A 23086-nucleotide genomic window follows, 5' to 3' on the forward strand; every position below is an offset into this window, starting at 1 on the left:
GCTCAAGCCTGGAGTTTTCCTTCAAGAAAAGTCATATCAAAAGTCAAACTTCTTTTGATACTTTGAGTATCAAATACTCCTGTATCATAAAACAAGACAAGACAGAATTTTTATCAAATTTATGATTTTATTACAATATTCCAAGTCTTCGGCAAATGAAATCCATTTCGAAATAAATTTTCAGTTGTTTTGAATTCGAATGTTGCTAGGCAACCACCCTAAATGAGAAATTTTATGTCAAGGGAAAGTTATGCTGAGTTTGGATGTTTATACAGATCCTAGACACTTTATTATCTACTGTGAAAAATAATATAAGTACGTACATCGATGCAGGCATCTCATTCAACTTCCTTGCTATCCTAACCCAAATGTAATCATATATTTACTTTGTACTAATTCAAAAAAAAAATAAAAAAACTAATCGTTTCATATGAGAATACAATGGCCTTTTTATTTAGCATATTTTATTCAACTTATGAAATGTTTTAATTTGTAGAATGTGTAGTTTATGAACGAATAAAAATATTTTAAAACTAGAAGAAAACAAACCCAGTCGGATGGCTGCTTTATTTTTTTAAATTGAGAACGTTGATTGAATATAAAATTCGGAATGAACATTTAAAATGAATTTCCTAATATATTTCAGTTTGTGATGAGAATTTAACTGTCTTTGATATATCAAAACATAGCACTAAGTGACCTAACACTAAGACTTAGAAACCAAATTTCATCATTTTAAATTATACTAGTAATAAAATTTGCTAATTTGCTGCCTATAAGCCTAACCAATGCAATAATTCAATGAAAAATCATTAAGCTGCTTAGTAAACTCAGAAAAATGCTTGCAATGAAACTGTTTGCATGGAATCATGGGTAGAAAAGTAAACGTCTGAATATTAATTGAGTTTAGTAAACTTTCACAGTTGTTTCTGAAACACCGTTGAATTTTATACAGATATTTACATTATTAAAAACATTTCTTATTCCTTATTTACAGTATAATTTTTGACATTATTAAAATACTATTGCTATGATTATCACTTCAAGAACATATCATTCAATTCATAATAAATACTGGTACGGTATTGGCACACAACACTATTTACAGAAATACTGATAAAAAACATGACATAAACGTATTACACAGACATCCTGAGTTTGGGTGAACTCACATGAACTGATAAAATCTATTGGGTTCAATTTATAACCCTAAAAAATAATCACCGATGATTCATCCATCCAACAGTATTTACAAACCTATATACATATGTGCGTACAATGAACTCAATTCAAGGCTCTTGAATTAGAGGACATTTTAGATAATTATCCATAACCTCAGTTTTTCTTTTTTACTTCTTTATTCAAAGGCAACTTTCTTTTTCATGTTCCTGCATTTGCAGATAGGAAGAATTGAGAAGACTTTCTCGTTCGTGATCTTCTGAAGTATTCTTTTCATGAGCCCATTCGTTTTCTGCACTCTTGGAGTTATAAGGCAGCAACGTACCATTAGGAGGGCAATGATCCATCTCTAGTGTCACTTCCGTTGTGTGAGTCACAGAATTGCACTGGAGTTTGGATTCTTCAAAATTGGTAAATTGAGCGGAGACTCTGGGTGATGTGAGGGAACTGCGAGAAGCTGGCCCGGTTGTTGATCCACTGTCGCGTTTGCAATCACCCCTGGGAATATTAGGAGAGGGACTGCTACTACAACATACATCTTTCTTATCTGGAATAGGAAAAAAAAAAAAATAGGACAATAACTTCATCCGTGTATTGATTTTTGAATTATGTACTACAATAAAAATATTTATAACGAAACATGTTTTACATTTTATCTTTCTAGATTTAATAAAAAGTGGCTTTGAGTACTTCATTTACTATAATAGTTATGATTAAAAATGTCATTACATTGTTTGTGTACACAATAATTCTTTTTCTATAGTTTTGTCATTTGCTGATTGCAGCGACTAAATCTTCTGTTTTTTTTTTTTTTTTTTATCAGAAGCAGATAGTATAACAAAACTGAACAATTAAAAATAGAAACTACAAGCTATAATAACAATGAGTTTAGAATTATTGAGGCTGCCAAGGCCAAACTGGCCAGTTTGTTGTGCCAGAGTAAAATATTGAAATGTTTCATAAAAGACAGAAAAAGAGATAAAAGTTGGATCTGGGAGAATTGCTTCCAATTTTACCAGCGAACTTTACGCAATAAATAAAGCACTCACCGCCTACTTAAAATTATCATCAACTCAACAATCTAAAAGAATTATAATTTATTGTGACTCAAGATCAGCTATGGAAGCAATCAAAAATGGCAATACCAAGCTCACACAAGATACCCATAAACTCTTAAATGAACTAAAGTGTTAAGGGAAAAAAGTTGCGTTTTACAATGGTTCCTGCTCATATAGGCATTAATCACAATGAGGCAGCTGATAAATTAGCAAAAGAGGCCAGAGAACTCAACCAAGAAACTCACATGATAACTCTTGCTGATGCTAACGCACTAGCAAAAGCTAAACTAATTCCACTGAAATCAGTGATACAAAACAAATTCTCGAAATCAATGCTGACAGAAAGTCCTCCACCAAGATAGCAAGACTACGGACAGGACATTATAGAGGAATGAAGATCAATACAGATGATACGAGAACATATAGAAACCGCAACAACTGTCCCAATACCGAACTGCCACCCACTCACATCTTTACCTGTCCAGCAATTACAGCAACCTTGCAAGAAATAGATCCTAATCCTGAACAACAGCTCTATACAAACAAAATCATCGACATAGCCAAAGCAGTTCAAGGAGCACATGGAAACATCTAAGACTCTTCAAAAGGAACAAGACAACAGCAGCAGAAAAAGAGATAGAAAAACACTTCAGAGACAGACTAACTCACCATTGTAAGTTGACAGATGTTCCTTTCATCTTTTACTGGATTATTTTTTCCCACTACCAGAAGCGCACATCATTTTCCGTATGCATCCTTATGATGTTAATACCTCAACATCCCACTAACAATATATAATTAAAAATGTAAGCTTTTTTTTTAGGTTGAAATAATATACTACTTATCAAAAAATAGATTTATGCTTGTTAAATTGTTTTCCGAAGGATAACGTACATACTCTTCAACTAACAGGATGCAGTTTTTGACTCCATCTAGGCATGGGTAAACGATTTATTAGAGGCCTATGCTTGGTATCTGGATTATGTAACAATAAATGAATATTAATAATTAAAAAAAAGAAATCATTACCTTTTTTGTGAGTCAGAAAAAAAGATGGTAATGGTTTAAGTCCGATCTGCAATCGAATTGCAAAAATTTATATGACTGCATTCACCTGTCCAACCACCAATCATTGTTTATACGATTTATTATTAATAAATCATACATTTCACAGAGATAAATTTCCTGATGTGCCAATAGATGGCGCCATAACAGATTCATTTTGCGTTTAGTCACGTGAGTTTTTTTCACCTGTCCTGGTCATTTTTCTAACCAACAGATTACAATGAAAAATAAAAATCTAAAAATAACTTGGCTATTAATAACACCAAAATAATGACGTCATCCTTGACGTCATGGATGACAATGGTCGAAACTGTGTGAATTATGGAGGGGTTTATTAGATAAATGAAATCATTTCTTACCAGCGGCTGAGTGAAGAGACTGAATCGAACTTCTTCCTTTACTCAAATAGGTCAAAGATTGAGTAAGAAACGAATTGTTAGAGCGAATAGCTGGATCGGTTTTCATATTCCACCTCTGGGTTACCTTGCGGAGTTCGCTTTGAACCTGAAAGTCAACATTAACGATCGCTTTTAATGATAACAAAATAACTTAAGACAGTTTTTAAATTTCACCTTGTTAATACAATTAAAAGATGATGAATGATGATACCGAAAATTGTTCGTCCAACAACGCATTTAAATGCGAATTAGCAACTTTAAGTAAAGAATCCCATGAGTGTCTGCTTTTATCTTAGCTTTTTTCTCCAAAGTTGTTAGAGAAAAGGACTTAGAACTACACCATCATGAAGCAAGCATGTTCAGTATCATCTCAAAAAGGTTGTTTGTTATTCGTTTAGATGTGTTTCTTAGATGTGTCTCAATCATAATGCATTCAGTTGCTTTAATCACTACATCATGAAAATTATTCTATTCCAATGTTTTTTTTTTTTTTTTTTTTTTTGTAAATAGAGTTTAAACCGGTATACAATTAAGACTATTCAGACGTCAAGATCCAGGAATATAGGTTCATCATCATGACGAAATTAGTCTTAATTTGATTAAGAATAGTTCTAATTAATTTCTTTGGAAAACTTAAACCCACTAGAGTTTAAGATAGCATGTCAACGAGATATAAAGATTCTAAAATCATATGGAGTATAAACCAAATCATTTTCAAACTATTTTTTGCACATTAAACAAAAATAGTGCACAGCGACTTACCTCGCCATTGAAGAAACAATAAAGAAGAGCCACGAAACACCCCTAAAAGAAAAACAAAAGTCAAATATACTGGTCCACTTTTAAGATTGATTTCTCTATAGTAACGAACTATCAGTTATAAATTTAAGCTCTTCAAAATGCTACAGTTATATGGTGTAAATGGGACATTATATCAAGCAATACTTAGCCTATATTTGAGTTGTAAATCAGCAGTTAAACTTGAAAGAGGTACAGGAAGATGGTTTGATGTTAAATCAGGTGTGCGACAAGAATGCACGTATCTCCATTGTTATTCATCATCTACATGGATGTCCGCGCGGTTAGCCTAGTTGCTGTGCGCTTCGCAACCATATGACTGGGGAAGGAGTGTTCCAAGTTCGATTCCCGTCGAAGACGTGAGGAATTTGAGGATCTTCCTCAGCCATAGCCAAGTTAGGCGGTCTTGGGCACTGGCAGTAGGGTTTTTTCCGCCAGTTTATCTGGCGTTTTTCATCCCACAAGCAGGCAAACCGGCCCCGTGAACACACACGGATCTACAGCTACAAATACTTAACCCCCCCATGAGGGGGCTCAACTCGTCCCAATAGGGAAGGGGGAGAAAAAGGGAGGAAACTCCATACGAATAAATAAATAAATCTACAGGGATCACATTACCAAAGAAAGTGGTATTAAATCTGAAATCAAAATTGATGATGTCAATCTTAGCTCTTTGCTTTATGCAGACGATGTTATACTTCTAAATAAATCAAGTACAAGTTTGTAGAATTCCGTGACTAACTGTTGTAATAAATTTGGTATGAAAATCAGCAATAAAAAGACCAAAACTCAAAATAGGCAGGAACATAGAAAATTTAGCTATTCTTAATGAAGACCCTGTAGAACAAGTAAAATATTTCAACTACTTAGGCACGATTTTTAGTGAAAATATTAAATATGGAAATAGACAACAGAATCAATAAAGCTGGTATGGTAGGAAGTCAACTGAATAAATTTATATTAAGTAAGAGATAAATTAGTCAAAACACTAAATTAGCTGTATACGAGACAATGTTCAAACCAATTTTAACTTATGGATCCGAGAGCTGGATTAGAAATAAAACACTTGACCAAAGATTAGAGACCACAGATATGAGTCCTGAGAAAGAATAGGGGCATGAACCGATGGCATCAATGGCAATATCATATTAAAAACGAAGATATTAGGAAGGAAATTCATATTGTTAGCATTGATAATCGTTTGAGTAGGCTAATCTCAGGTGGTATGGGCACTTAAACAGAATGGGACAAGAAAGATTCGCAAAGAAGGTGCATGATGCCAGGATAGTAAGGAAAAAATCCAGAGGAAGACCAAGATCTATATGGATTGATGTAGTTCAGTTTGGAGAGAAACTGTCAACAATAAGTTATTAATGATGTAACTTTGTAAGAGTATTAAGTCAAAGACATTGTTCGTATCGATTTCACTGGAAATATAATTATCCTTGGAAGATATTTCTTACTGAGATTTTTTACTAATGTGTATTAGCATTCCTTAGAGATTTCTTTATGCAGTACGTCAACGTCTGTGTTTTCTTTGGTTTCGATTACGACTCCTCCGTTATTAATACTTTCCATTTTTGTGATTCCTATTTTGATTTTTCTTGGATCTATTTTATCTTTTAGTTTCTTTGCTGTGTAATTGAGCTACCAGTTTGACAATTAACTTAAAACAAAGTGTGAGGTTTGTTATCCGCTTATTTTTATTGTCGTTTTTAACAGTTTGTGAAATACAGAAGAGTTGGTTGACCTAATTAGCAGGTTCCTGTTTTGTTGTGGTGAATTGTTCCTTGAATACTTTTGTTTCGTTTTTCATTTTGTTGAATACTTTCCTAAGTTCGTTCGCTGCAGTCAATACGTCCTTTATTAAATCATTTCTTAAATTGCCACTAATTTGGCAATATTATGCAACAAATCAGTGTGTGCGCGCACGGGGGGATTCAATGCCTGTTTTGTGGCAATGAAAACTGCCATTTCAGATTTCCTAGAACACAAAATAGTCAAAGTGTGAGCGACAGCCACGTCACTCATTCCAGCTGGATATGTGGTGCGTTACAATGTTAATAATAATAATAATTAAACTAAAACAACAACTTGCGAGAGACACAGAAATCAATGTAGTGATTGAACTCACAGGAAATAATGTTTTATTCATCAGAATCAGGATCCTCTGGACCACATACACGATTTTCAATGTTCTGACCTTTCTTGTGTACAACAAATTGCATCCGGTGTGCGACATGCTCTACAGCTGAGCGTAAGGAGTCGGATTGGATGTTCATAACAGCCCGTTTTATGTTTTCTTTCAAGATATGCAAGTTGGGAACGCCACCAACATGCACAACGGATTTCAAATACCCCCCACAGCCAAAAGTCACATGGAGTGATGTCCGGGGATCGAGGCGGCCATGCCGTCGTAAAAAAACTGACTGATAACCCTCTCATTACTGAAATGTTGTACTGGTCCCTGTGTCGTCGAATACTGCAGTAGAAACGTCTGTTAGTCTCCTCTTGCACTGCTTTCCGTCCTCTGCCAGGTCTAACTCTAGCGATCCAGTTTCTTCAAACTTTTTAATCATAGCTCTCAGTGTTACAGCTGACATAGGACCTGTACGCAGGTTATGAAGCCTTCTAAATTCCCGAAGGGCCGCTACGCAATTGCACTGTTTAAGATAAAACAACTTAACAAGTAAAGCACGCTGAGGCAAGGTAGGACATATTGAGCACAATTCGTCAGTCTTTCGAATAACTGCCTGAACGTTCCCAATCCCTTTTTAAGTGGAATTGGTGGCGCTGCTGTCACGTACGCACAGTAAAATTTGCATAATCTTTTTTACCTGCGTTTACTGCAAATATTTGAATGCTCTCGGCTCCTCCAGCGCCAAAATTTCCCCTATTGGCGACTTTTGGTACCAAATCTTTTTTTCGCGGAATTGATCTCCCCATGCCTTTGACAGTCTCAATATAAAATGTGGTCTCATTCCGTGTATTAGTTTTAGCTACAGATACCTCCAAAGAGGGAAAGTTAATTTATGGCCACCCTGTATATTGTTTTAGTTGTTGAACACAGGCTCAGACATCGGTTTTTCGGACCTCAGACCGAATTCCCTTCGCTCAGAGGGGCCCGGCACTTTCAAATTTCTAAGAAAATTTGATAATATAATTTTTGATGTTTCAGAGATGTATTGATATGGGAAATATTTTAGTCATCATCATGCAAATCGAAGATTTAGGCCTAGCATGGCCTGTTCCGGCCTTAAAAGTCATCGTCAATCTTTTAAGAGGACGTGCTGGTTTTCTTTTTCCTAATGGCTTGTACTTTAAGGCTTGTTTGGATAATCTTTCTATTTTCATTCTTTGAACGTGTTCTATCCATTTATGTTTATATTTTTTAATATAAATATAAATATTTTAGTATATAACTATATGTATTTAATATTTGTAAATTATGTTTAATAAAATTATATGAGTTTTCGATAAAAAAAAACTTATTTTTTGCAAATATTTTGGGATCCCACATTAACGTTTTCCTGAGGCCCCGCAAAACCTCCAGTCGGCCCTGGTTGAACGGTATACATTATCATATTCCAAAAAAGAGGAATGGGTACGTATAGATAGTGCATAAAAAAATAAAAACGATACACCGACGGAAGGTAGCAAGACTCAGCAAGGAGGCAGCAGTGATACTGCTAACCTGGACAAGGTGCATTTAGTAATGCCATTAAAACAAAATCGTATTATTAATAATACTTCCACTGTCCTCGTCAGTAGTAAATTAGCTGGGATTTCAATCTGCTAATTAATCATCAACAAATTGTTCCAACTGCAAGCATTCTATAAGAAAAAGTACAAGACGGCGTGTAAGACTCACTTGAAAGGAGGAGAACAGTTGATCAATATACAGCCAAATGACTTCCACCATATCGTTGATTCCCGAAGCCAGAGACATCACTAGAAGGACGGCATAATGAACTCCAAACAAAGGAACCAGGATCAGAGTAGACTTAAACCACTTCCTGAAATAGGATTGAAGGTTTCGCTATCAATAATCCATTAACGACACTCGAGTCCAACAAAAAAAGATTCAGCAACATCCAGTTGTTATTAATGTCAAACTAATCACAATAATAGGCAAATGATCTTAATCTAATATTAAAAACTCTTTTTCATCTGTTTGGATAACAGTCAAAAACATTTTAACAGCTGAATCCAATAGATTAACTCATAATGTGGTTTCTTTCTCACCTGTATCGATAACGTCTTGTTTGTAAAGTATTCGATGCAAACATCTTCAGAAATAACACTCGAGTGATGTTGACGAAGAAGATGAAATTGACCTAAGTAAATAAAAATAGGTCTTGTCATCAGATAAAAGAATACGTCAGTAGACTGGAAAATGTTTACTGATTTTAATATCTAAAGTGTATTACTATAAAAATAACGACTTTTATCACAGTGTAAAATGATATTATGATAAAATAAGACAAGATGGCTACGTCCTTGACAAAAATAAAATAAAATTGAGAAAGTAAATAAATGTTTGGCTACTTTTCCTGTTAATGCGAGGGTGGTCTGAAAAATTCTCAGCCTCGACCACAGATGGCAACACTATCGGCATGATTTTTTTTTCTAAGTTGGTGCATCAGTCATAAGTATCCTTGTGAAATTGCAAGTCATTCTATAAAGTAGTTTGTTTTCTACAGCTGTCTGAAGCAAAAGTATTGTCTATCCCTTGAAATGGATAAAACTGAATATCGTACGGTTATAAAATTCTTTGTAAAAGAAGATTTAACGCCAAAAGAAATTCATTCGAAGTGTTCATAAAAGGACCACTATGGACACTCTTCTCCTTCGTTTTCGACAATTAAGAAATGGGCTGCTGAGTTTAAACGTGGCCGTGCCAGCCTTGAAGATGATCCAAGTGAAGGACGTCCAAAAAGTGTAACACCACCAAAAATCATCGATCAAGTGCACGATATGGTATTGGATGACCGGCGAGTCAAAGTGCGTGAAATTGCTGAGACTGTAGGCATTTCAAAAGAACGTGTAGGATATATTTTGCATGAAGAATTGCAAATGAAAAAGCTGTGCGCAAGATGGGTGCCGCGCTTGCTCACAGCAGATCAAAAACGCACTCGCATGAAAATCTCCGAACAGTGCTTGGAGCGTTTTAACAAGAATAAAACTGATTTTGTGCGTCGATTTATTATTATGGATGAGATTTGGATTCACCATTACACACCAGAATCCAAACAGCAGTTCAAAACAATGGACAGAAGCCGGTTGTTCAGCGCCGAAGAAGACAAAGTCGGTTCCATCAGCAGGAAAGGTCGTGGCATCGGTGTTTTGGGATGCTAAAGGAATTTTTTTTATTAATTATCTTGAAAAGGGTAAACCCGTAATTGAGGAATATTATTCTTTTAACAGACTAGACGAAAAAATTCGTGAGAAAAGACAGATCCGATTTGCAGAAGAAAAAATCATCTTTCATCAGGACAATGAACCTACCCACAAAGGTGTTTTGACAATGGGAAAATTAAGGGATCTTCACTATGAATTGTTGGAACATCCACCCTATTCACCAGATTTGGCTCCCTCTGACTTCTATCTCTTCCCAAAACTAAAACTCTTCCTCGCTGGTCAGCGTTTTTCTTCGAATCAAGAGGTGACTGCAGCTGTAGAGGAGCATTTTGCAGATCTTACTGAGAACCACTACAGGGACGGGATAATGGCGCTGGAGCATCGCTGGAATAAATGTATTAGTCTTAAGGGAGATTATGTTGAAAAATAAAAATAATTTTGAAATTATAAATTCGTTTTTTCATTGTTAGGCCGAGAACTTTTCAGACCACCCTCGTACAACAAAAATGATTGTTTTTCACTTACCACAATGGATGCCGTAATTGGCCCCCGGATAATCCAAAAATATCCTTGGTTGGCATTAGTTGTCCAACATCTGTGGAAAAGTAATAATGCAAGAAATCGATATGGTTTCATATTCTCGGTTAACCTATTATTATTATTGCATTTATAGATATCAGAAAATAAATTTATGAAAATAAAAATTATGTAAAAAAATAATTTATGATCATGTTTCAAACGAAATACAAATACCAAAAAAACTGCTGGAAGTTCAATTGTAATGAAGGTGACGTCACAATCAAAGAATCCTATTATGGGCTTTTATCGCGAGAATGGTGCGTTTACTATTTTGGTCAATTTTTTATCAAGAATAACAAGAAAGAAATCTCACTAAAGTGTAAGGCGATATCTTGCCATTTAAAAACAATTAAGGATTATTTATTTGTAACAAACCACGAGGTGTCACTTAACTTATTTCAATATATTGTCTACAGTTTGAGAAATAAAGTTAGAAAAAGAATCAATTCTTTAAGAATAAATACCCAGACTTGAATTAAAAATATAGACTTACAAGGTATCTTCCAGCGCAGCTCTTACAGCAACCCAAGGGACAATAAAAATTACGGGAACCCCTGAAAAAGGAAATTATCAATAGAAAGCCCCAGAACAAGTAATAAAACTGTATCCTTTAAGATCTAATGGAAATAATTCAATTTTGAAACGCACACACACACAGCAGTTACTCACCCCAACCAAATATAACGTATCGCAGTATTCTGGTGGTGTCTGTGAACATGGACAGGAAGACGAGATTGTGTAAGTAGAGCCCTTCCATCAAGATCCAGCAGTAATTGGCCAATAAGAAATAATGCCAGAAGCTTGTAAAGACTTTGCACTCCACGTTCTAAAATCAAATGAAATAAAATAAAAACTATTTTTACAACTTTTATCCTTTACTATTTCGCTATCAAAAACTTTTTTTTTTCCGTAAAGAACGTAATGTATGATTAACAGAGCCATCATTAGTTTTAAAACACCAGTATAAATTCAATTTCTTTCTAAAGTGTATACAATATCCTTCTGTTCTATTTACTCACGCTTAACTATATTGCATTTGACCCATTGGTAAACAGGAGAGGAAAAAAAAAAAAAAACGATGTTTACATAAGCCACGGATGACAAACAAAAATGCTTTTTGTCTATTTTCTCCTTAACCTGTTAGATTATCATTCATATAAACCTGATTATTGCTTTGATAGGGCGTTATTCTTATCTCCAGAGTCTGTTATGTCTTTCAACATAATCGGCTGCGTGTGTGTTCATCCCTAGCTAACTGTATATTTTTAGAAGGAGCAGATCAATATCCCAAGAGGTTTAAGCAATTAAAAAATCGGGGTAATACAATATATTAAGAGTAACGCAATTTTGTTCTGATTGTTTTGACCTCTAAAGATGTGATTGTGGACATTATCACCAGAATCTGGTTCAGAGACCCATTTCAAATCACTTCAGGTCTCCAAAAAGCGGGCTTTCATTTTACACTCGGTGCTGATATTGATCTTTTATCTATAGACATTCACAGACATCCATGATACAGTATAATTACCTAGGCGGCACTCCAGGCGGGCGAGATGTAATCTATAATTGCATAGTGGCAATGGGACAACAAGGTTTAATAACACCTAAATAGACTTCATAAGCTGATTACTTACTATTACAATTTCAGAAAGTGCGGTCACTGGCATTCCATCAGTTGTTTTTATGTCCGTTTTGATTCCTACTCCGCCTACAAACAGAGCATCCTTCAACAGAAACATAGTGGACCTCATGATAAAAGAGAGGAAGAGCTGCATGTGCAGGTTATTTCTTGGACATCGCAATTTCCTTGAGAAAGTTAAAAACGCATTTATTTTATATAAGAGTTAAAGTAAATCAATGTATCATATTTTTAAAAAAATGAAACAAATGTAGATAAAGAATAAAATTTAATAAACAATCATTAACACAATTTATTAAATTACAGGATTGATATTTAAATTACCAATGAGAAATGTAATGCCTTGAGGGGATTGATGATGTGAATGGAATCAACCGACCGTGAAATGCGGCGGCGATCGATTCATTCAATCCAATACCCTTGGAGGGTAATGGATGGCAATGCTGTTGCCAATGAACTTCTAACTGAGGCTCGGCTATTGCTGTTACCCTCCTGCCATGATCAGAGCTTTAATTGCTCAATAACACCTTATCCATACACTGTCCTCTACAGATAACGGGGAAGATGAAAGCATTCTTGCTTCGCCCCTTTAAGCCAGTCCTTATAAGGACTATAAGGAATGCCTTGAGGAATGAGTGGTGAGAATCCACCATGAGATGCGGTGATTAATACCCTTGGAGGGTAATGGATGGCAATGCTGTAGCCAATAAAGTCCTAACTGAGGCTCGGCTATTGTTGTTACCCTCCTGCTATGATCAGAGCCTAAACAGCTCAATGCCTTGAGGAATTGGGAGATCTTGAGATTGATCGACCGTGAGATGCGGTGATTAATACCCTTGGAGGGTAATGGATGGCAATGCTGTAGCCAATAAAGTTCTGAGGCTATTGCTGTTACCTTCCTGCCATGATCAGAGCTTTATTGGCTCAATAACACCTTATCCTTACACTGTCCTCTACAGATAACGAGGAAGATGAAAAGCATTCTTGCTTCGCTCCTTTAAGCCAGTCCTTAAAAGGACTAATACCTTGAGACAAGAGTAATCGACTGTCAGATGCGGTGATTACCCTTGGAGGGTAATGGATGGCAATGCTGTAGCCAATGAAGTTCTGAGGCTCGGATATTGCTGTTACCCTCCTGCCATGATCAGAGCTTTAATTTAATAGTTCAGTAACACCTTATCCCTACAGTGTCTACAGATAACGGGAAAGATGAACAGCATTCTTGCTTCGCTCCTTTAAATCAGTCCTTATAAGGACTAATGCCTTGAAAGTCAACATATTGAGAGGCCGAAACCCTGGGAGGGTAATGGATGGCAATGCTGTAGCCAATGAAGTTCTGAGGCTCGGCTATTACTGTTACCCTCCTGTCATGATCAGAGCTTGTAGTTCTATATTACCCAATCCATACATTTTCTTCTACAGATAATGGGGAATATGAAAATCATTCTTGATTCCCCCATCTAGCCAAAAAAAATAATAATAATAATGCCTTGAAAGATTCTCGATTGTGAGTTTGATGTGGACAGACGTGTTTCATTTGCTGTGCTAGAAAACCGCGCTCGCTTAGGCTGTATTCGTGAATCTTGCATTGCACTGGCTCTAACTCTGCCCGAATTCCTACTGCCTCCCGCTCTACACGAAATGTGTACGTGGTTAATGGCCGCGTAGGCCCCACCCGAAGCGAGGACCAGTGGTGGATGTATGGGTTTTTTATGCAGGTAGGTAATTTCAAGCCTAGCCAAGTAAGTTTCACGGTTTCTTTCCACAACACTACAACATTTATTTATTTCTCAATCGCTGCTAGTAGACCACCTCAGTCCACAAGATTTTCTGTTGACAGATCCCTAGACCTGCGGTATTTTATCACCTGCGGAGAACAGTGCTGTCATCACCATGAGCGAGGAGGAAGATGACGGTTATATTGATTCCCTCAACAAAGGGGGCGCTCAGCATTCTCAAAATGATTGTAAGAAAATTCGAACACGAGTGGCATGGCATCCTTAATTTCTACTCCTCGCCAGGAGAAGTTGAGGAGGGTGAAGTCACTGCCCAGATGGAGGAGAAGCTGTATTTGGTGGTATCACTCCCCCAGACCTTGAAGAGGTCCGTGCGCGGAAAACCGCCGATGCAGAACCTCACATGGATTCCGGTATGGAAGATGACACTCCCAGTTCCGATTCCTCGGCCTCCCCAAAGAGAGAGGGTGCTCCCGACCATCCTCTTGGAAAAGAAAAAATGGACACCCTTAACCTTAAGGTCCACCATGACAAACCTACAAATACAATACATTTCAGCTAAGGATATGGATGATGGTGTCAAAATCCAGCCTGCTACCATGATGGACTATAGAAAATAGATCAAGCGTTAGATTCAAGTGGTACTCAATACCACACACTTTCTCTCTCTCGGCTCGGAGAGGAATCTGAAGGTGGTCGTCCGAGGTGTTACAGAGGACGTAACTACAGATGAAATAGAGGCCGACCTCTGCTGCTAGGATCTGCCACCTATTAAGGTCAGCAGGATAACTAGAGCTTTTGTCATCTCTAGTCATCCGATGCCTCTGGTTTTGTTGGAGATCCATAAAGCTTACAAAACTATTTATGACCTAAGATCAGTCTGTGGGCTCCGGATTACCCCAGAGCCTCTGAGGAAGAAAACTTCAATTGGACAGTGCCATAGGTGTCAAAGATTTGGCCATGCTCAGAGACTCTGCAAGGCAGAGCATAAATGCCTGAAATGTGCCAAGAGCCACCCCAGTAACACCTGCACAAAGCCAAATACCATCCCAGCTAGTTGTGCAAACTGTGGTGGCCCTCACCCAGCTAACTATAGAGGATGTATTCAACACCCGAATAATAGACGGTCCGAAACAAACAGACAATCCTCCGCCTCTATCAGCTCACCTTCACAGTCTCACAGTATTCAACAAAATGTGACATAAGTCCCGCTTACGCAGTTTAAGGTCCCTAAGAAAACAAACTACCAATGGTAGGCAAGGCCCTATGCGGACGTATCCCGTGCCAAAATGACAACCAAGGAACAGAATTAGAATCAATCAACAGTGCAGTCAAATCTGAAAACTGTCATTACTGCTCTGACAAATATGCTACAGGATTTCAGCAGGTCCAATCCTTCACCAGCTGCTAAAAAAAGATTCCTATATGAAACACGATCAATCCTTTCAGAACTTATTGATGGACAGGAATAAACTAACTCCAGACTCTCTACAGATTGTGGCGTGGAATGCCAATGGCCTCAAACACAAGATTAGGGAGCTCCAAGAGTTCACTCAAAGACTTCAGCCAGATGTTTTGATAAGTGAAACACACCTGAGACCATGGACAGCCTCATAAGTATGGGATATCACCTCTACAGAACTTACAGGTTAAATACAGAGGTGGTGGCACTGCCATCATTAAAAATTATATCCAACACCGTACAGTAAACAACCCGCCCCCCCAACCACTAACTTCGAGGTTACTGGCATGGAGGTTCTTACTATCTCGGCTGGCAGACCGAAAATTTACGCTGCATATAACCCACCGCAAAAAACACTACTGCACACGGATTTGGATGGTATCATTATTTCTGGAGACTTAATTTCCAAACACCTGCATGGAATTGTATAACCAGAAACAACAACGGACGCATCCTCGCCAACTACACAAGATTCAATTGAGCTGCCCCACTAATCGTACGCTCAACCAATTCGTAGACCCCACTGATCCTACTCATCATAACCCGAATGGCACCGCTGACATCTTGAATAGAGCCATCCTGCAAAATATTAAATTTCAATATAATTTAAGAACATTAAATGAGCTTTCATCAGACCATGATCCAGTGCTATTACAGATGGGAACGCAACACAAACTGTCTCCTCCCCTCACACTCATTCATATCTTTCGCGAGTTGTAGATGAGGTAACTGCCATAACAACGGCAGTTACCTCATCTACAACTCGAGCCATACACAATCGGTTACCGGAGGATGCTATGAACCTGATCAGAGATAAAAAAATAATGCCAGAAAAATATTTCACAATACTTGCGCGCCTCAAGACAAAAGAATTCTTAACAGATTAAATGGAGCTGTGAGAGACGCCCTGAAAGCCGACAGGGATCGGCTGTGGGAAGATAAGTTGGCTTCCTTCTCACCTGCGGATCATTCTATTTGGGGACTTTTGAGGAATTTCAGAAACAAAAACAAATCTCTTCCCACCCTACAATCGGACTTGGGCCTTGTGCACAAGGATGCCGAGAAGGCAGAAACCATTGCAAAAAATTTAGAAGGGCAGTGCAGAACTGCTTATGAAAACTTAAACTTTAATCACTTGCATAAAATTCACCGTCATGTCAGACATTAACTAAAACTTCCTGATGCCAGTACTAATCAAATCGTTCCTACTTCACCAGCAGAAATCGACGAGATCATTAAGAACGTCAACAACAACAACAACAAAAAAAAGCTCCTGATTCAGATGGCATCGCCAATAAAGTCATTAAACTACTACCCCCGCAGTGCTATTGTGAACCTTACCAACATAATCAACGCGTTCATTAGATTCAGATTCTTCCCTTCCCAGTGGAAGGGAAAAACTGCTTATATAACCCCATTCATAAACCAGGAAAGATCCACATCTACCACAAAATTATCATCCCATTAGCCTGATTTCAAACCTGGGAAAGATTGCCGAAAGGATCATCATTAGGCTGCAATCCACAGTAAATAAGCTGAATATCCTCCCAAATGAACAATTTGGATTTCGTCAACATCAGAGCACCACTCAACAGATCCATAGCCTAACTGAATATATTACCACAGGCTACAATTGACATCAACTTACCGGAGCAGTCTTTCTGGACATGGCCAATGCCTTCGATAAGGTGTGGCATTATAAGCTGCTCCACAAGCTCATCACCTTTCACATCCCACTACAGATGGTAAAGTTGATCCAATCATACCTCAGCAACAAATTTATACAGGTCAAGATAAGCGGAACAATATCTACTAAGCTCCGCAAGGATTCTGTTCACGATATTTATGGCAGATATTCCGCACAATCCAATGTCATCTATGTCTTGGCCCTCTACGCTGATGACACAGAGATACCAACCAGATCTCTTTGTCCACACCTAGTCACCAAAAAACTTCAAGAAAACTTACAAATATTAGAAAAATGGTTCTCCTATTGGAGATTACAAGTAAACACATTGAAGAGCACAGCCATGCTCTTCTCCAGAAGAACAGTATCTTCTACAGAAAACGTCTTTCTGTTTAACACCAAAATTTCTAGGAAAACAGAAGTCAGATACCTTGGTGTACTACTAAACAAAAGACCACCTTCAACACCACATCAAGGACTCGTGTGCAAAGGCATCAAAAGCCATCGCCCAGCTCTATCCCCTAATAAACAGAAACAGTAAATTACACACCAGAATCAAACTGCTCCTCTACAAACTGATGATTCGACCTATAATCACATATGCTTCGCCAGCATAGAGCCATTCCGTCGATACTAATATCCTCAAATTGCAGCGAGTGCAAAACAACGTAAGATTCTGAACGTTCCATAGTTGTAAAAGATGTTCAACTTCATTGGGACACCAATATGCCTTATATCTACTCTTTCCTTCAGTCTCTTGCAGCAAAGTCTACACATCCCAATCTACTGGTGCAACAAGTTGCTGACTATGATGAAACGGATGTCTACAAACACAGAAGACCTAAAGCCATCCTAATCTCAAGAAATGATCTATAATCCCCTTGCCATCTCAGGAAGAGCACATTGCTCATAAACATTTTCGTTCACTGTATCCAACTCAGATAGCAGGGATTATGAAAAGCATCTTGCTTCACCATTGGAGTCAGTAAAGTTTAAAAATAAGTTAAAAATTTCATTGAAATTATTACTATGTACTTGCGTTGAGATATCTGCAAGTAGAAGTTAACTTTGAATGTGACTTAACATTCCTGGTATAATTTTATCAACCTCACTCTTACTGTAAAACGCATACAATATTTTTATCTTATTATTAATAATTATATTGTACAAACAGCTGTAACTTACCTAAAGAAGGCTAAGATAAAAAAGGCGACTATCAGCGAGACTAATGAAGTGGTGTACCCAAATTTCGAAATTAACTTGATGTTTGGCAGATGAGGCTAAAAAACAAAAGTTTGTTTTAGATTGCCACATAAATAATGGTTACCTCTCAATTTTGATTATAAGTTAACTTCGATAATGTTTGGATGTTTTAGCAGACTGAGTTGATCTTACGTATTGTCCTTTCATTAGGAAGAGAGTAAAAGCCATCTTTTCAAATAATAAAATATGCACCAGTAAGTTATTTCTCCACAATTTTTTCATGTGTCTTCCAATAAACAAATAATACGACGCATAATTAAACTGATAGGTGTACCGATATAAGTTATATTTATTTTAGAAATATTTAATTAAAATAAATAATCTTTCTTTACATTTATTAATTTCATTAAAAGCCATAAGGTTGAATAGAAAAAAAATGAAGATTAATAGCCTCCTAGTTAAAGCACGTACATTATACTGAAATATATAAGAATGTGTAAACAATGTTTAGCATTCGATTCATGTTTTGTCGATGTTTTTGATAAGTTGGGTCAATTACAACAGGAAACTCGTCAATAGTAGTTTAAGGAGGGATTATCAAATCTATGTCCAGATTGTATAGGGAGGGAGGGATTGGATATACTTACCAGCCAGACTTCTCATAAGAGTAGACTATCGCGAAACACGTGACCTATATGTAATGCAAAAATTTCATGACAGTTAGGTACTTTCTTGTTTCTTGTATGAGTACTGACGTTTTTAGCAAACTCTTTTTCGTAAAAAAATTGAAACAGATTCTATAAACACGTGGTAATACATTTACTCTTAATTAAAAAACTTCTTTATAAAGAAATTAATAAATATTTACTACAGAAAATGATAATCATGCTATACACTAGGTTGATTTTATAATACTAATACTTGATGATGATTATAGAAGTTACTAATTACTGCTGAGCAGGAACAGGGTACGGTCTGGAGAAAGTCCTTTTTAGGACTTCCAGGGTAACAAATGGCAATGCTGTAGCCAATGAAGTTTTAACTGAGGCTCGGCTATTGCCGTTACCCAGCCATGACTAGAGCTTTTTAGCTCAATAACACTCCATCCACACAGATTTACTTCATTCAGATGACGAGATAAAGAGTCAAGGACTCAGTCCATCGCCCAGTTCTTATAAGAACTAATTATTGCCGTCCCCGTGTGGTTGCCGGGATAAGAATAGCACCAATGTAGTTAATGCATGTCGTACGAGGCGACTAAAATTGGTACCCTTGGAGGGTAATGGATGGCAATGCTGTAGCCAATGAAGTTCTGAGGCTCTGCTATTGCTGTTACCCCTCTTGCCACGATCAGAGCTTTATAGCTCAATAACACCTTATCCTTACACTGTCCTCTACAGACAACGGGGAATATGAAAAGCAATATTGCTTCGCCCCTTTAAGCCAGTCCTTATGAGGACTAATTATAGCTTGGAGTGATGGGGGGTGAGTCAAGATCGAGGACCGAGTTAATCGACCGTGAGATGCGTTGATTAATAATACCCTTGGAGGGTAATGGATGGCAATGCTGTAGCCAATGAAGTTCTAACTGAGGTTCGGCTATTGCTGTTACCCTCCTGCCATGATCAGCGCTTTCATAGCTCAATAACACCTTATCCCTACACTGTCCTCTACAAATAACGGGGAAGATGAAAAGCATTCTTGCTTCGCCCCTTTAAGCCAGTCCTTATAAGGACTAATTATTGCTATTGCTAGAATTGTGATTGTCATCGAATTATTCGTTAATTGATGCAGTTTTTAGATTGTGATCATGGAGTGAAGTTAGCAAATTGTATTGTCGGTATGGAATTGTCTGAGTGATTTTTACTCTAGTGTTTGTGGGAAGTAGTAGCTGTTCAATAGATAAGTAGCTTACTTAAATAAACATAGAACTGAAGAAGTACACAGAGATGACAAAATGGATGATGACAGTCCCAACAGAGATACTTCAAGAACGTTTAAAGAGAAGGTGCCTCCAATCATCCTACGAGAAAGAAACAAATGGAAGTCGCTTATATCAATCATGAAGGATCAAAATATTGCCTACTCATGGGCTAAAAATACAGACGAGAGCATAAAGATTCAACCCACCACAGTAGGAAACCATCGTCATCTAACCAAAGCAATGGACACCCTCAATATGCAATACCACACGTTCTCCCTCAGCTCGGGAGAAAAATCTAAAAGTAGCACTAAGAGGAGTTACTGAGGATATCACCACTGAGGAGATAGCGACAGATCTCAGCTATCACCGCGTGCCTTTGGTGAAAGTGAGCAGAATGTTGAGAGCTGACAAGAGACCGATGCCACTTTTCATGGTGGAAATTCAAAACTGCTATAAAAATATTCATGACTTAACATCGATCTGTGGACTCCGGATAACGCCTGAGCCTTTAAGAAAGAGAACATCAGCATGCCAGTGCCACAGATGTCAGAAGTATGGCCTTGCTCAAAAATTATGTAGAGCTGATTACAGGTGTTTGAAATGTGGAAAGAACCACGCCACTAACACCTGTACCAAGGCTAACCACACCGGCCAAATGTGCCACCTGCGGCGGTCTTTATCCTGCAAATTACAAAGAATGTCGCTACTATCCAAAAAACATATCCAAAAGTAAGAAATAATCATACTTCCTCTCAACCTCGAAACACAATTAAAGGAAACAGAATTTCCTCGGACTCAAACAAAATTAAAAAGATACTTGCCAATGCGGCACGCCCCAAGAAGGCAGCATGATAGGATCAAAACACATCCTAACCTGACTGCGGTTATTACTACCTCTTTCGCTACCATTCTCTTCGCCAGAAGGCTAGCACTCCCCAAGGAACTTTCATCTGTTTGGTACCAAAATCCCATGGCAAATAGAAACCAAACACCTCGGAATACAACTAGACAAAAGATTGTGCTTCAGCATTCATATCAGGCACATCTGTGTGAAAGTATCCAAAACTATCACTCAATTTCTATTATGTGATAGTTTTGTATTCGTATTCTATCTTTATACTCTCTAAAACCTTATTGGTCATTCTTGCAGTCCATGGGATTCTTAATAGTTCCTCCATGCCCATAATTCAAATGAATCAATTGCTTTCTGTCTTTCTTCTTAATAACCCAGCTTCCGCATACATTACCCATTGGAAATACCATTGCTTTCACAATTCTCACTTTCGTGACCATACTCACGCCTATTCTTCATTTTGTCAGGTTTAACATAACTTTTTTCCCATGACTATCCTTCTATTAATTTCATCTTCACCTTTACCATCATTTCTGATTCTGGATCCCAACAAATCATAACTTTCAACGATTTCTATTTTATCTTCCTTTATTATAAATTCATTTCTATTGCCAGAAACCATCACGTTCGTTTAGCTGATGTTCAAATCAAGCCCGGCTTTGTACCTTTCCGTTTTGACCAATAGAATCAACCAATCCAGATATTCCTTAGTTTCTGCTCAGGGTTATATCATCTGCATATTTATTTTTCTGCCAACAATCTTAATTCCAGCTGGATATTTGTGTAAATCAGCCACTCTCATAATATATTCACCATAAATATTAAAACGATAGGGAGACAACATACAACCCTGCCACACTTCTTTTTTACTCGAACACTATTTCTCCAAAGTTTGGTTTTACTGAAGCTTCTTGGTTGTCATACAGCTCTCTTATCAAGAGAGAATTACATGTTCAGGTATTCGCATTGATCTCATTACAATCCACAGTCTGTTGTGATCCACACAATCAAAATCTTTCTTATAAGTCAATAAAACAAATAAATACTTCCTTCTGAAATTCTCTTGTTCTTTTTATAATCCATTCTAATGTTTGCTATTTGGTACCTCAACTCCCTCCTAAAGTTAGCCTATTCTTGGGGCATTTCTCTGTTCACATACGGCTCCAGCCTTTTTTGGATCACTTCCAGCATAACTTTATTTGCATGTGAAATTAACGCGATGATTTTATAATTCTCACAATCTCTGACATTTTTTTTTTAAATTTGGATGAATACTAATGTTTTCCAATCTCTAGACCAGTATATTTTCTTCCAAACCTGTTGACAAATTACGGTTAACATATTCACTACTTCATCCCGAGCTTCTCCCAACGATTCCACTGACACACCATCTGCTCCAAGAGCTTTTCCTTTTGGCAGCTGTTCCATTACTGATATCACTTCACATTCTATTATCGTGGTTTCCTCAACAAATTCCTTTCAGATTCTTCTTCAATATTATCATCTTTCTCGTACAATTCCTCTACATACTTTTTCCATCTTCTTTCACTGATTCCTCCATCAGATATTTTTCGGAATTACATTTTACAACTCCTAATCCAAGAATAAACTTCCGTGCAACATAATTTATTTTTCTAAACAGATCTCTTGTTCTATCCATAATATTGCTTTCTTCAATTTCTTTGCACCTTTCGTTTGGGTATTTTTCCTGTCTTTGAAAATCTGCACTCAGTTGTCAACCCCTTTCTTTGTTTCTCTGAAGTTTCATTTTTATGTAAATCAGTAAAGCGAAGGTGTCTTCTTCTCAACATCTTACGTTTCCAATGTTTAGGATGTTTTACATGTTTTTTTAGGCAAATTGTTAATTTATCTCCCATTGCTTGTCATCTTGAACTTTTTTCTATTGTTTTATTGTTATTATTATTTTATTTTTATGCAATACTGCAGCATCCATGATTTTATAAAGATCTCTTAAATATTCAAATACATTTAGATTCTATATAATGTCTGCACATAAGTAAACTATGATGCCGATAATATGAAGCAAGTCGACAATATTTGAATGATTTAAATTTCAACTAATTTTTAACCATTTATATGCATTTCAAAAATATGATGGATGGGTGTGTCGTCAATGCCTTTCA

General features: G+C 37.1%; 1 protein-coding gene across 3 annotated transcripts in view; it reads right to left on the reverse strand.

Moving 5' to 3' along the window:
- Positions 1 to 663: 663 nt before the first annotated feature.
- LOC150100411 (secretin receptor-like) overlaps positions 664 to 23086 on the reverse strand; it is an 85250-nt gene continuing 62827 nt past the window's right edge. For all 3 annotated transcript variants that reach the window (XM_090402795.1, XM_090402796.1, XM_090402797.1), the window contains 10 exons: positions 18148 to 18242; positions 12073 to 12244; positions 11108 to 11264; positions 10932 to 10992; positions 10385 to 10454; positions 8744 to 8835; positions 8370 to 8514; positions 4463 to 4504; positions 3662 to 3806; positions 664 to 1726 (listed from right to left, as the gene is read on the reverse strand). In XM_090402795.1, the coding sequence (XP_090258921.1) occupies positions 1362 to 1726; positions 3662 to 3806; positions 4463 to 4504; positions 8370 to 8514; positions 8744 to 8835; positions 10385 to 10454; positions 10932 to 10992; positions 11108 to 11264; positions 12073 to 12244; positions 18148 to 18242 (1344 nt within the window). In that variant the 3' untranslated portion in view covers positions 664 to 1361. The remainder of the gene's footprint in view (positions 1727 to 3661; positions 3807 to 4462; positions 4505 to 8369; positions 8515 to 8743; positions 8836 to 10384; positions 10455 to 10931; positions 10993 to 11107; positions 11265 to 12072; positions 12245 to 18147; positions 18243 to 23086) is intronic.

The sequence above is a fragment of the Typopeltis vanoorti genome, chromosome 13, assembly GCF_054136105.1.
Source record: "Typopeltis vanoorti isolate ZY-2024b chromosome 13, IOZ_Tvanoo_1.0, whole genome shotgun sequence".
In the NCBI taxonomy this organism is placed as follows: domain Eukaryota; kingdom Metazoa; phylum Arthropoda; class Arachnida; order Uropygi; family Thelyphonidae; genus Typopeltis; species Typopeltis vanoorti.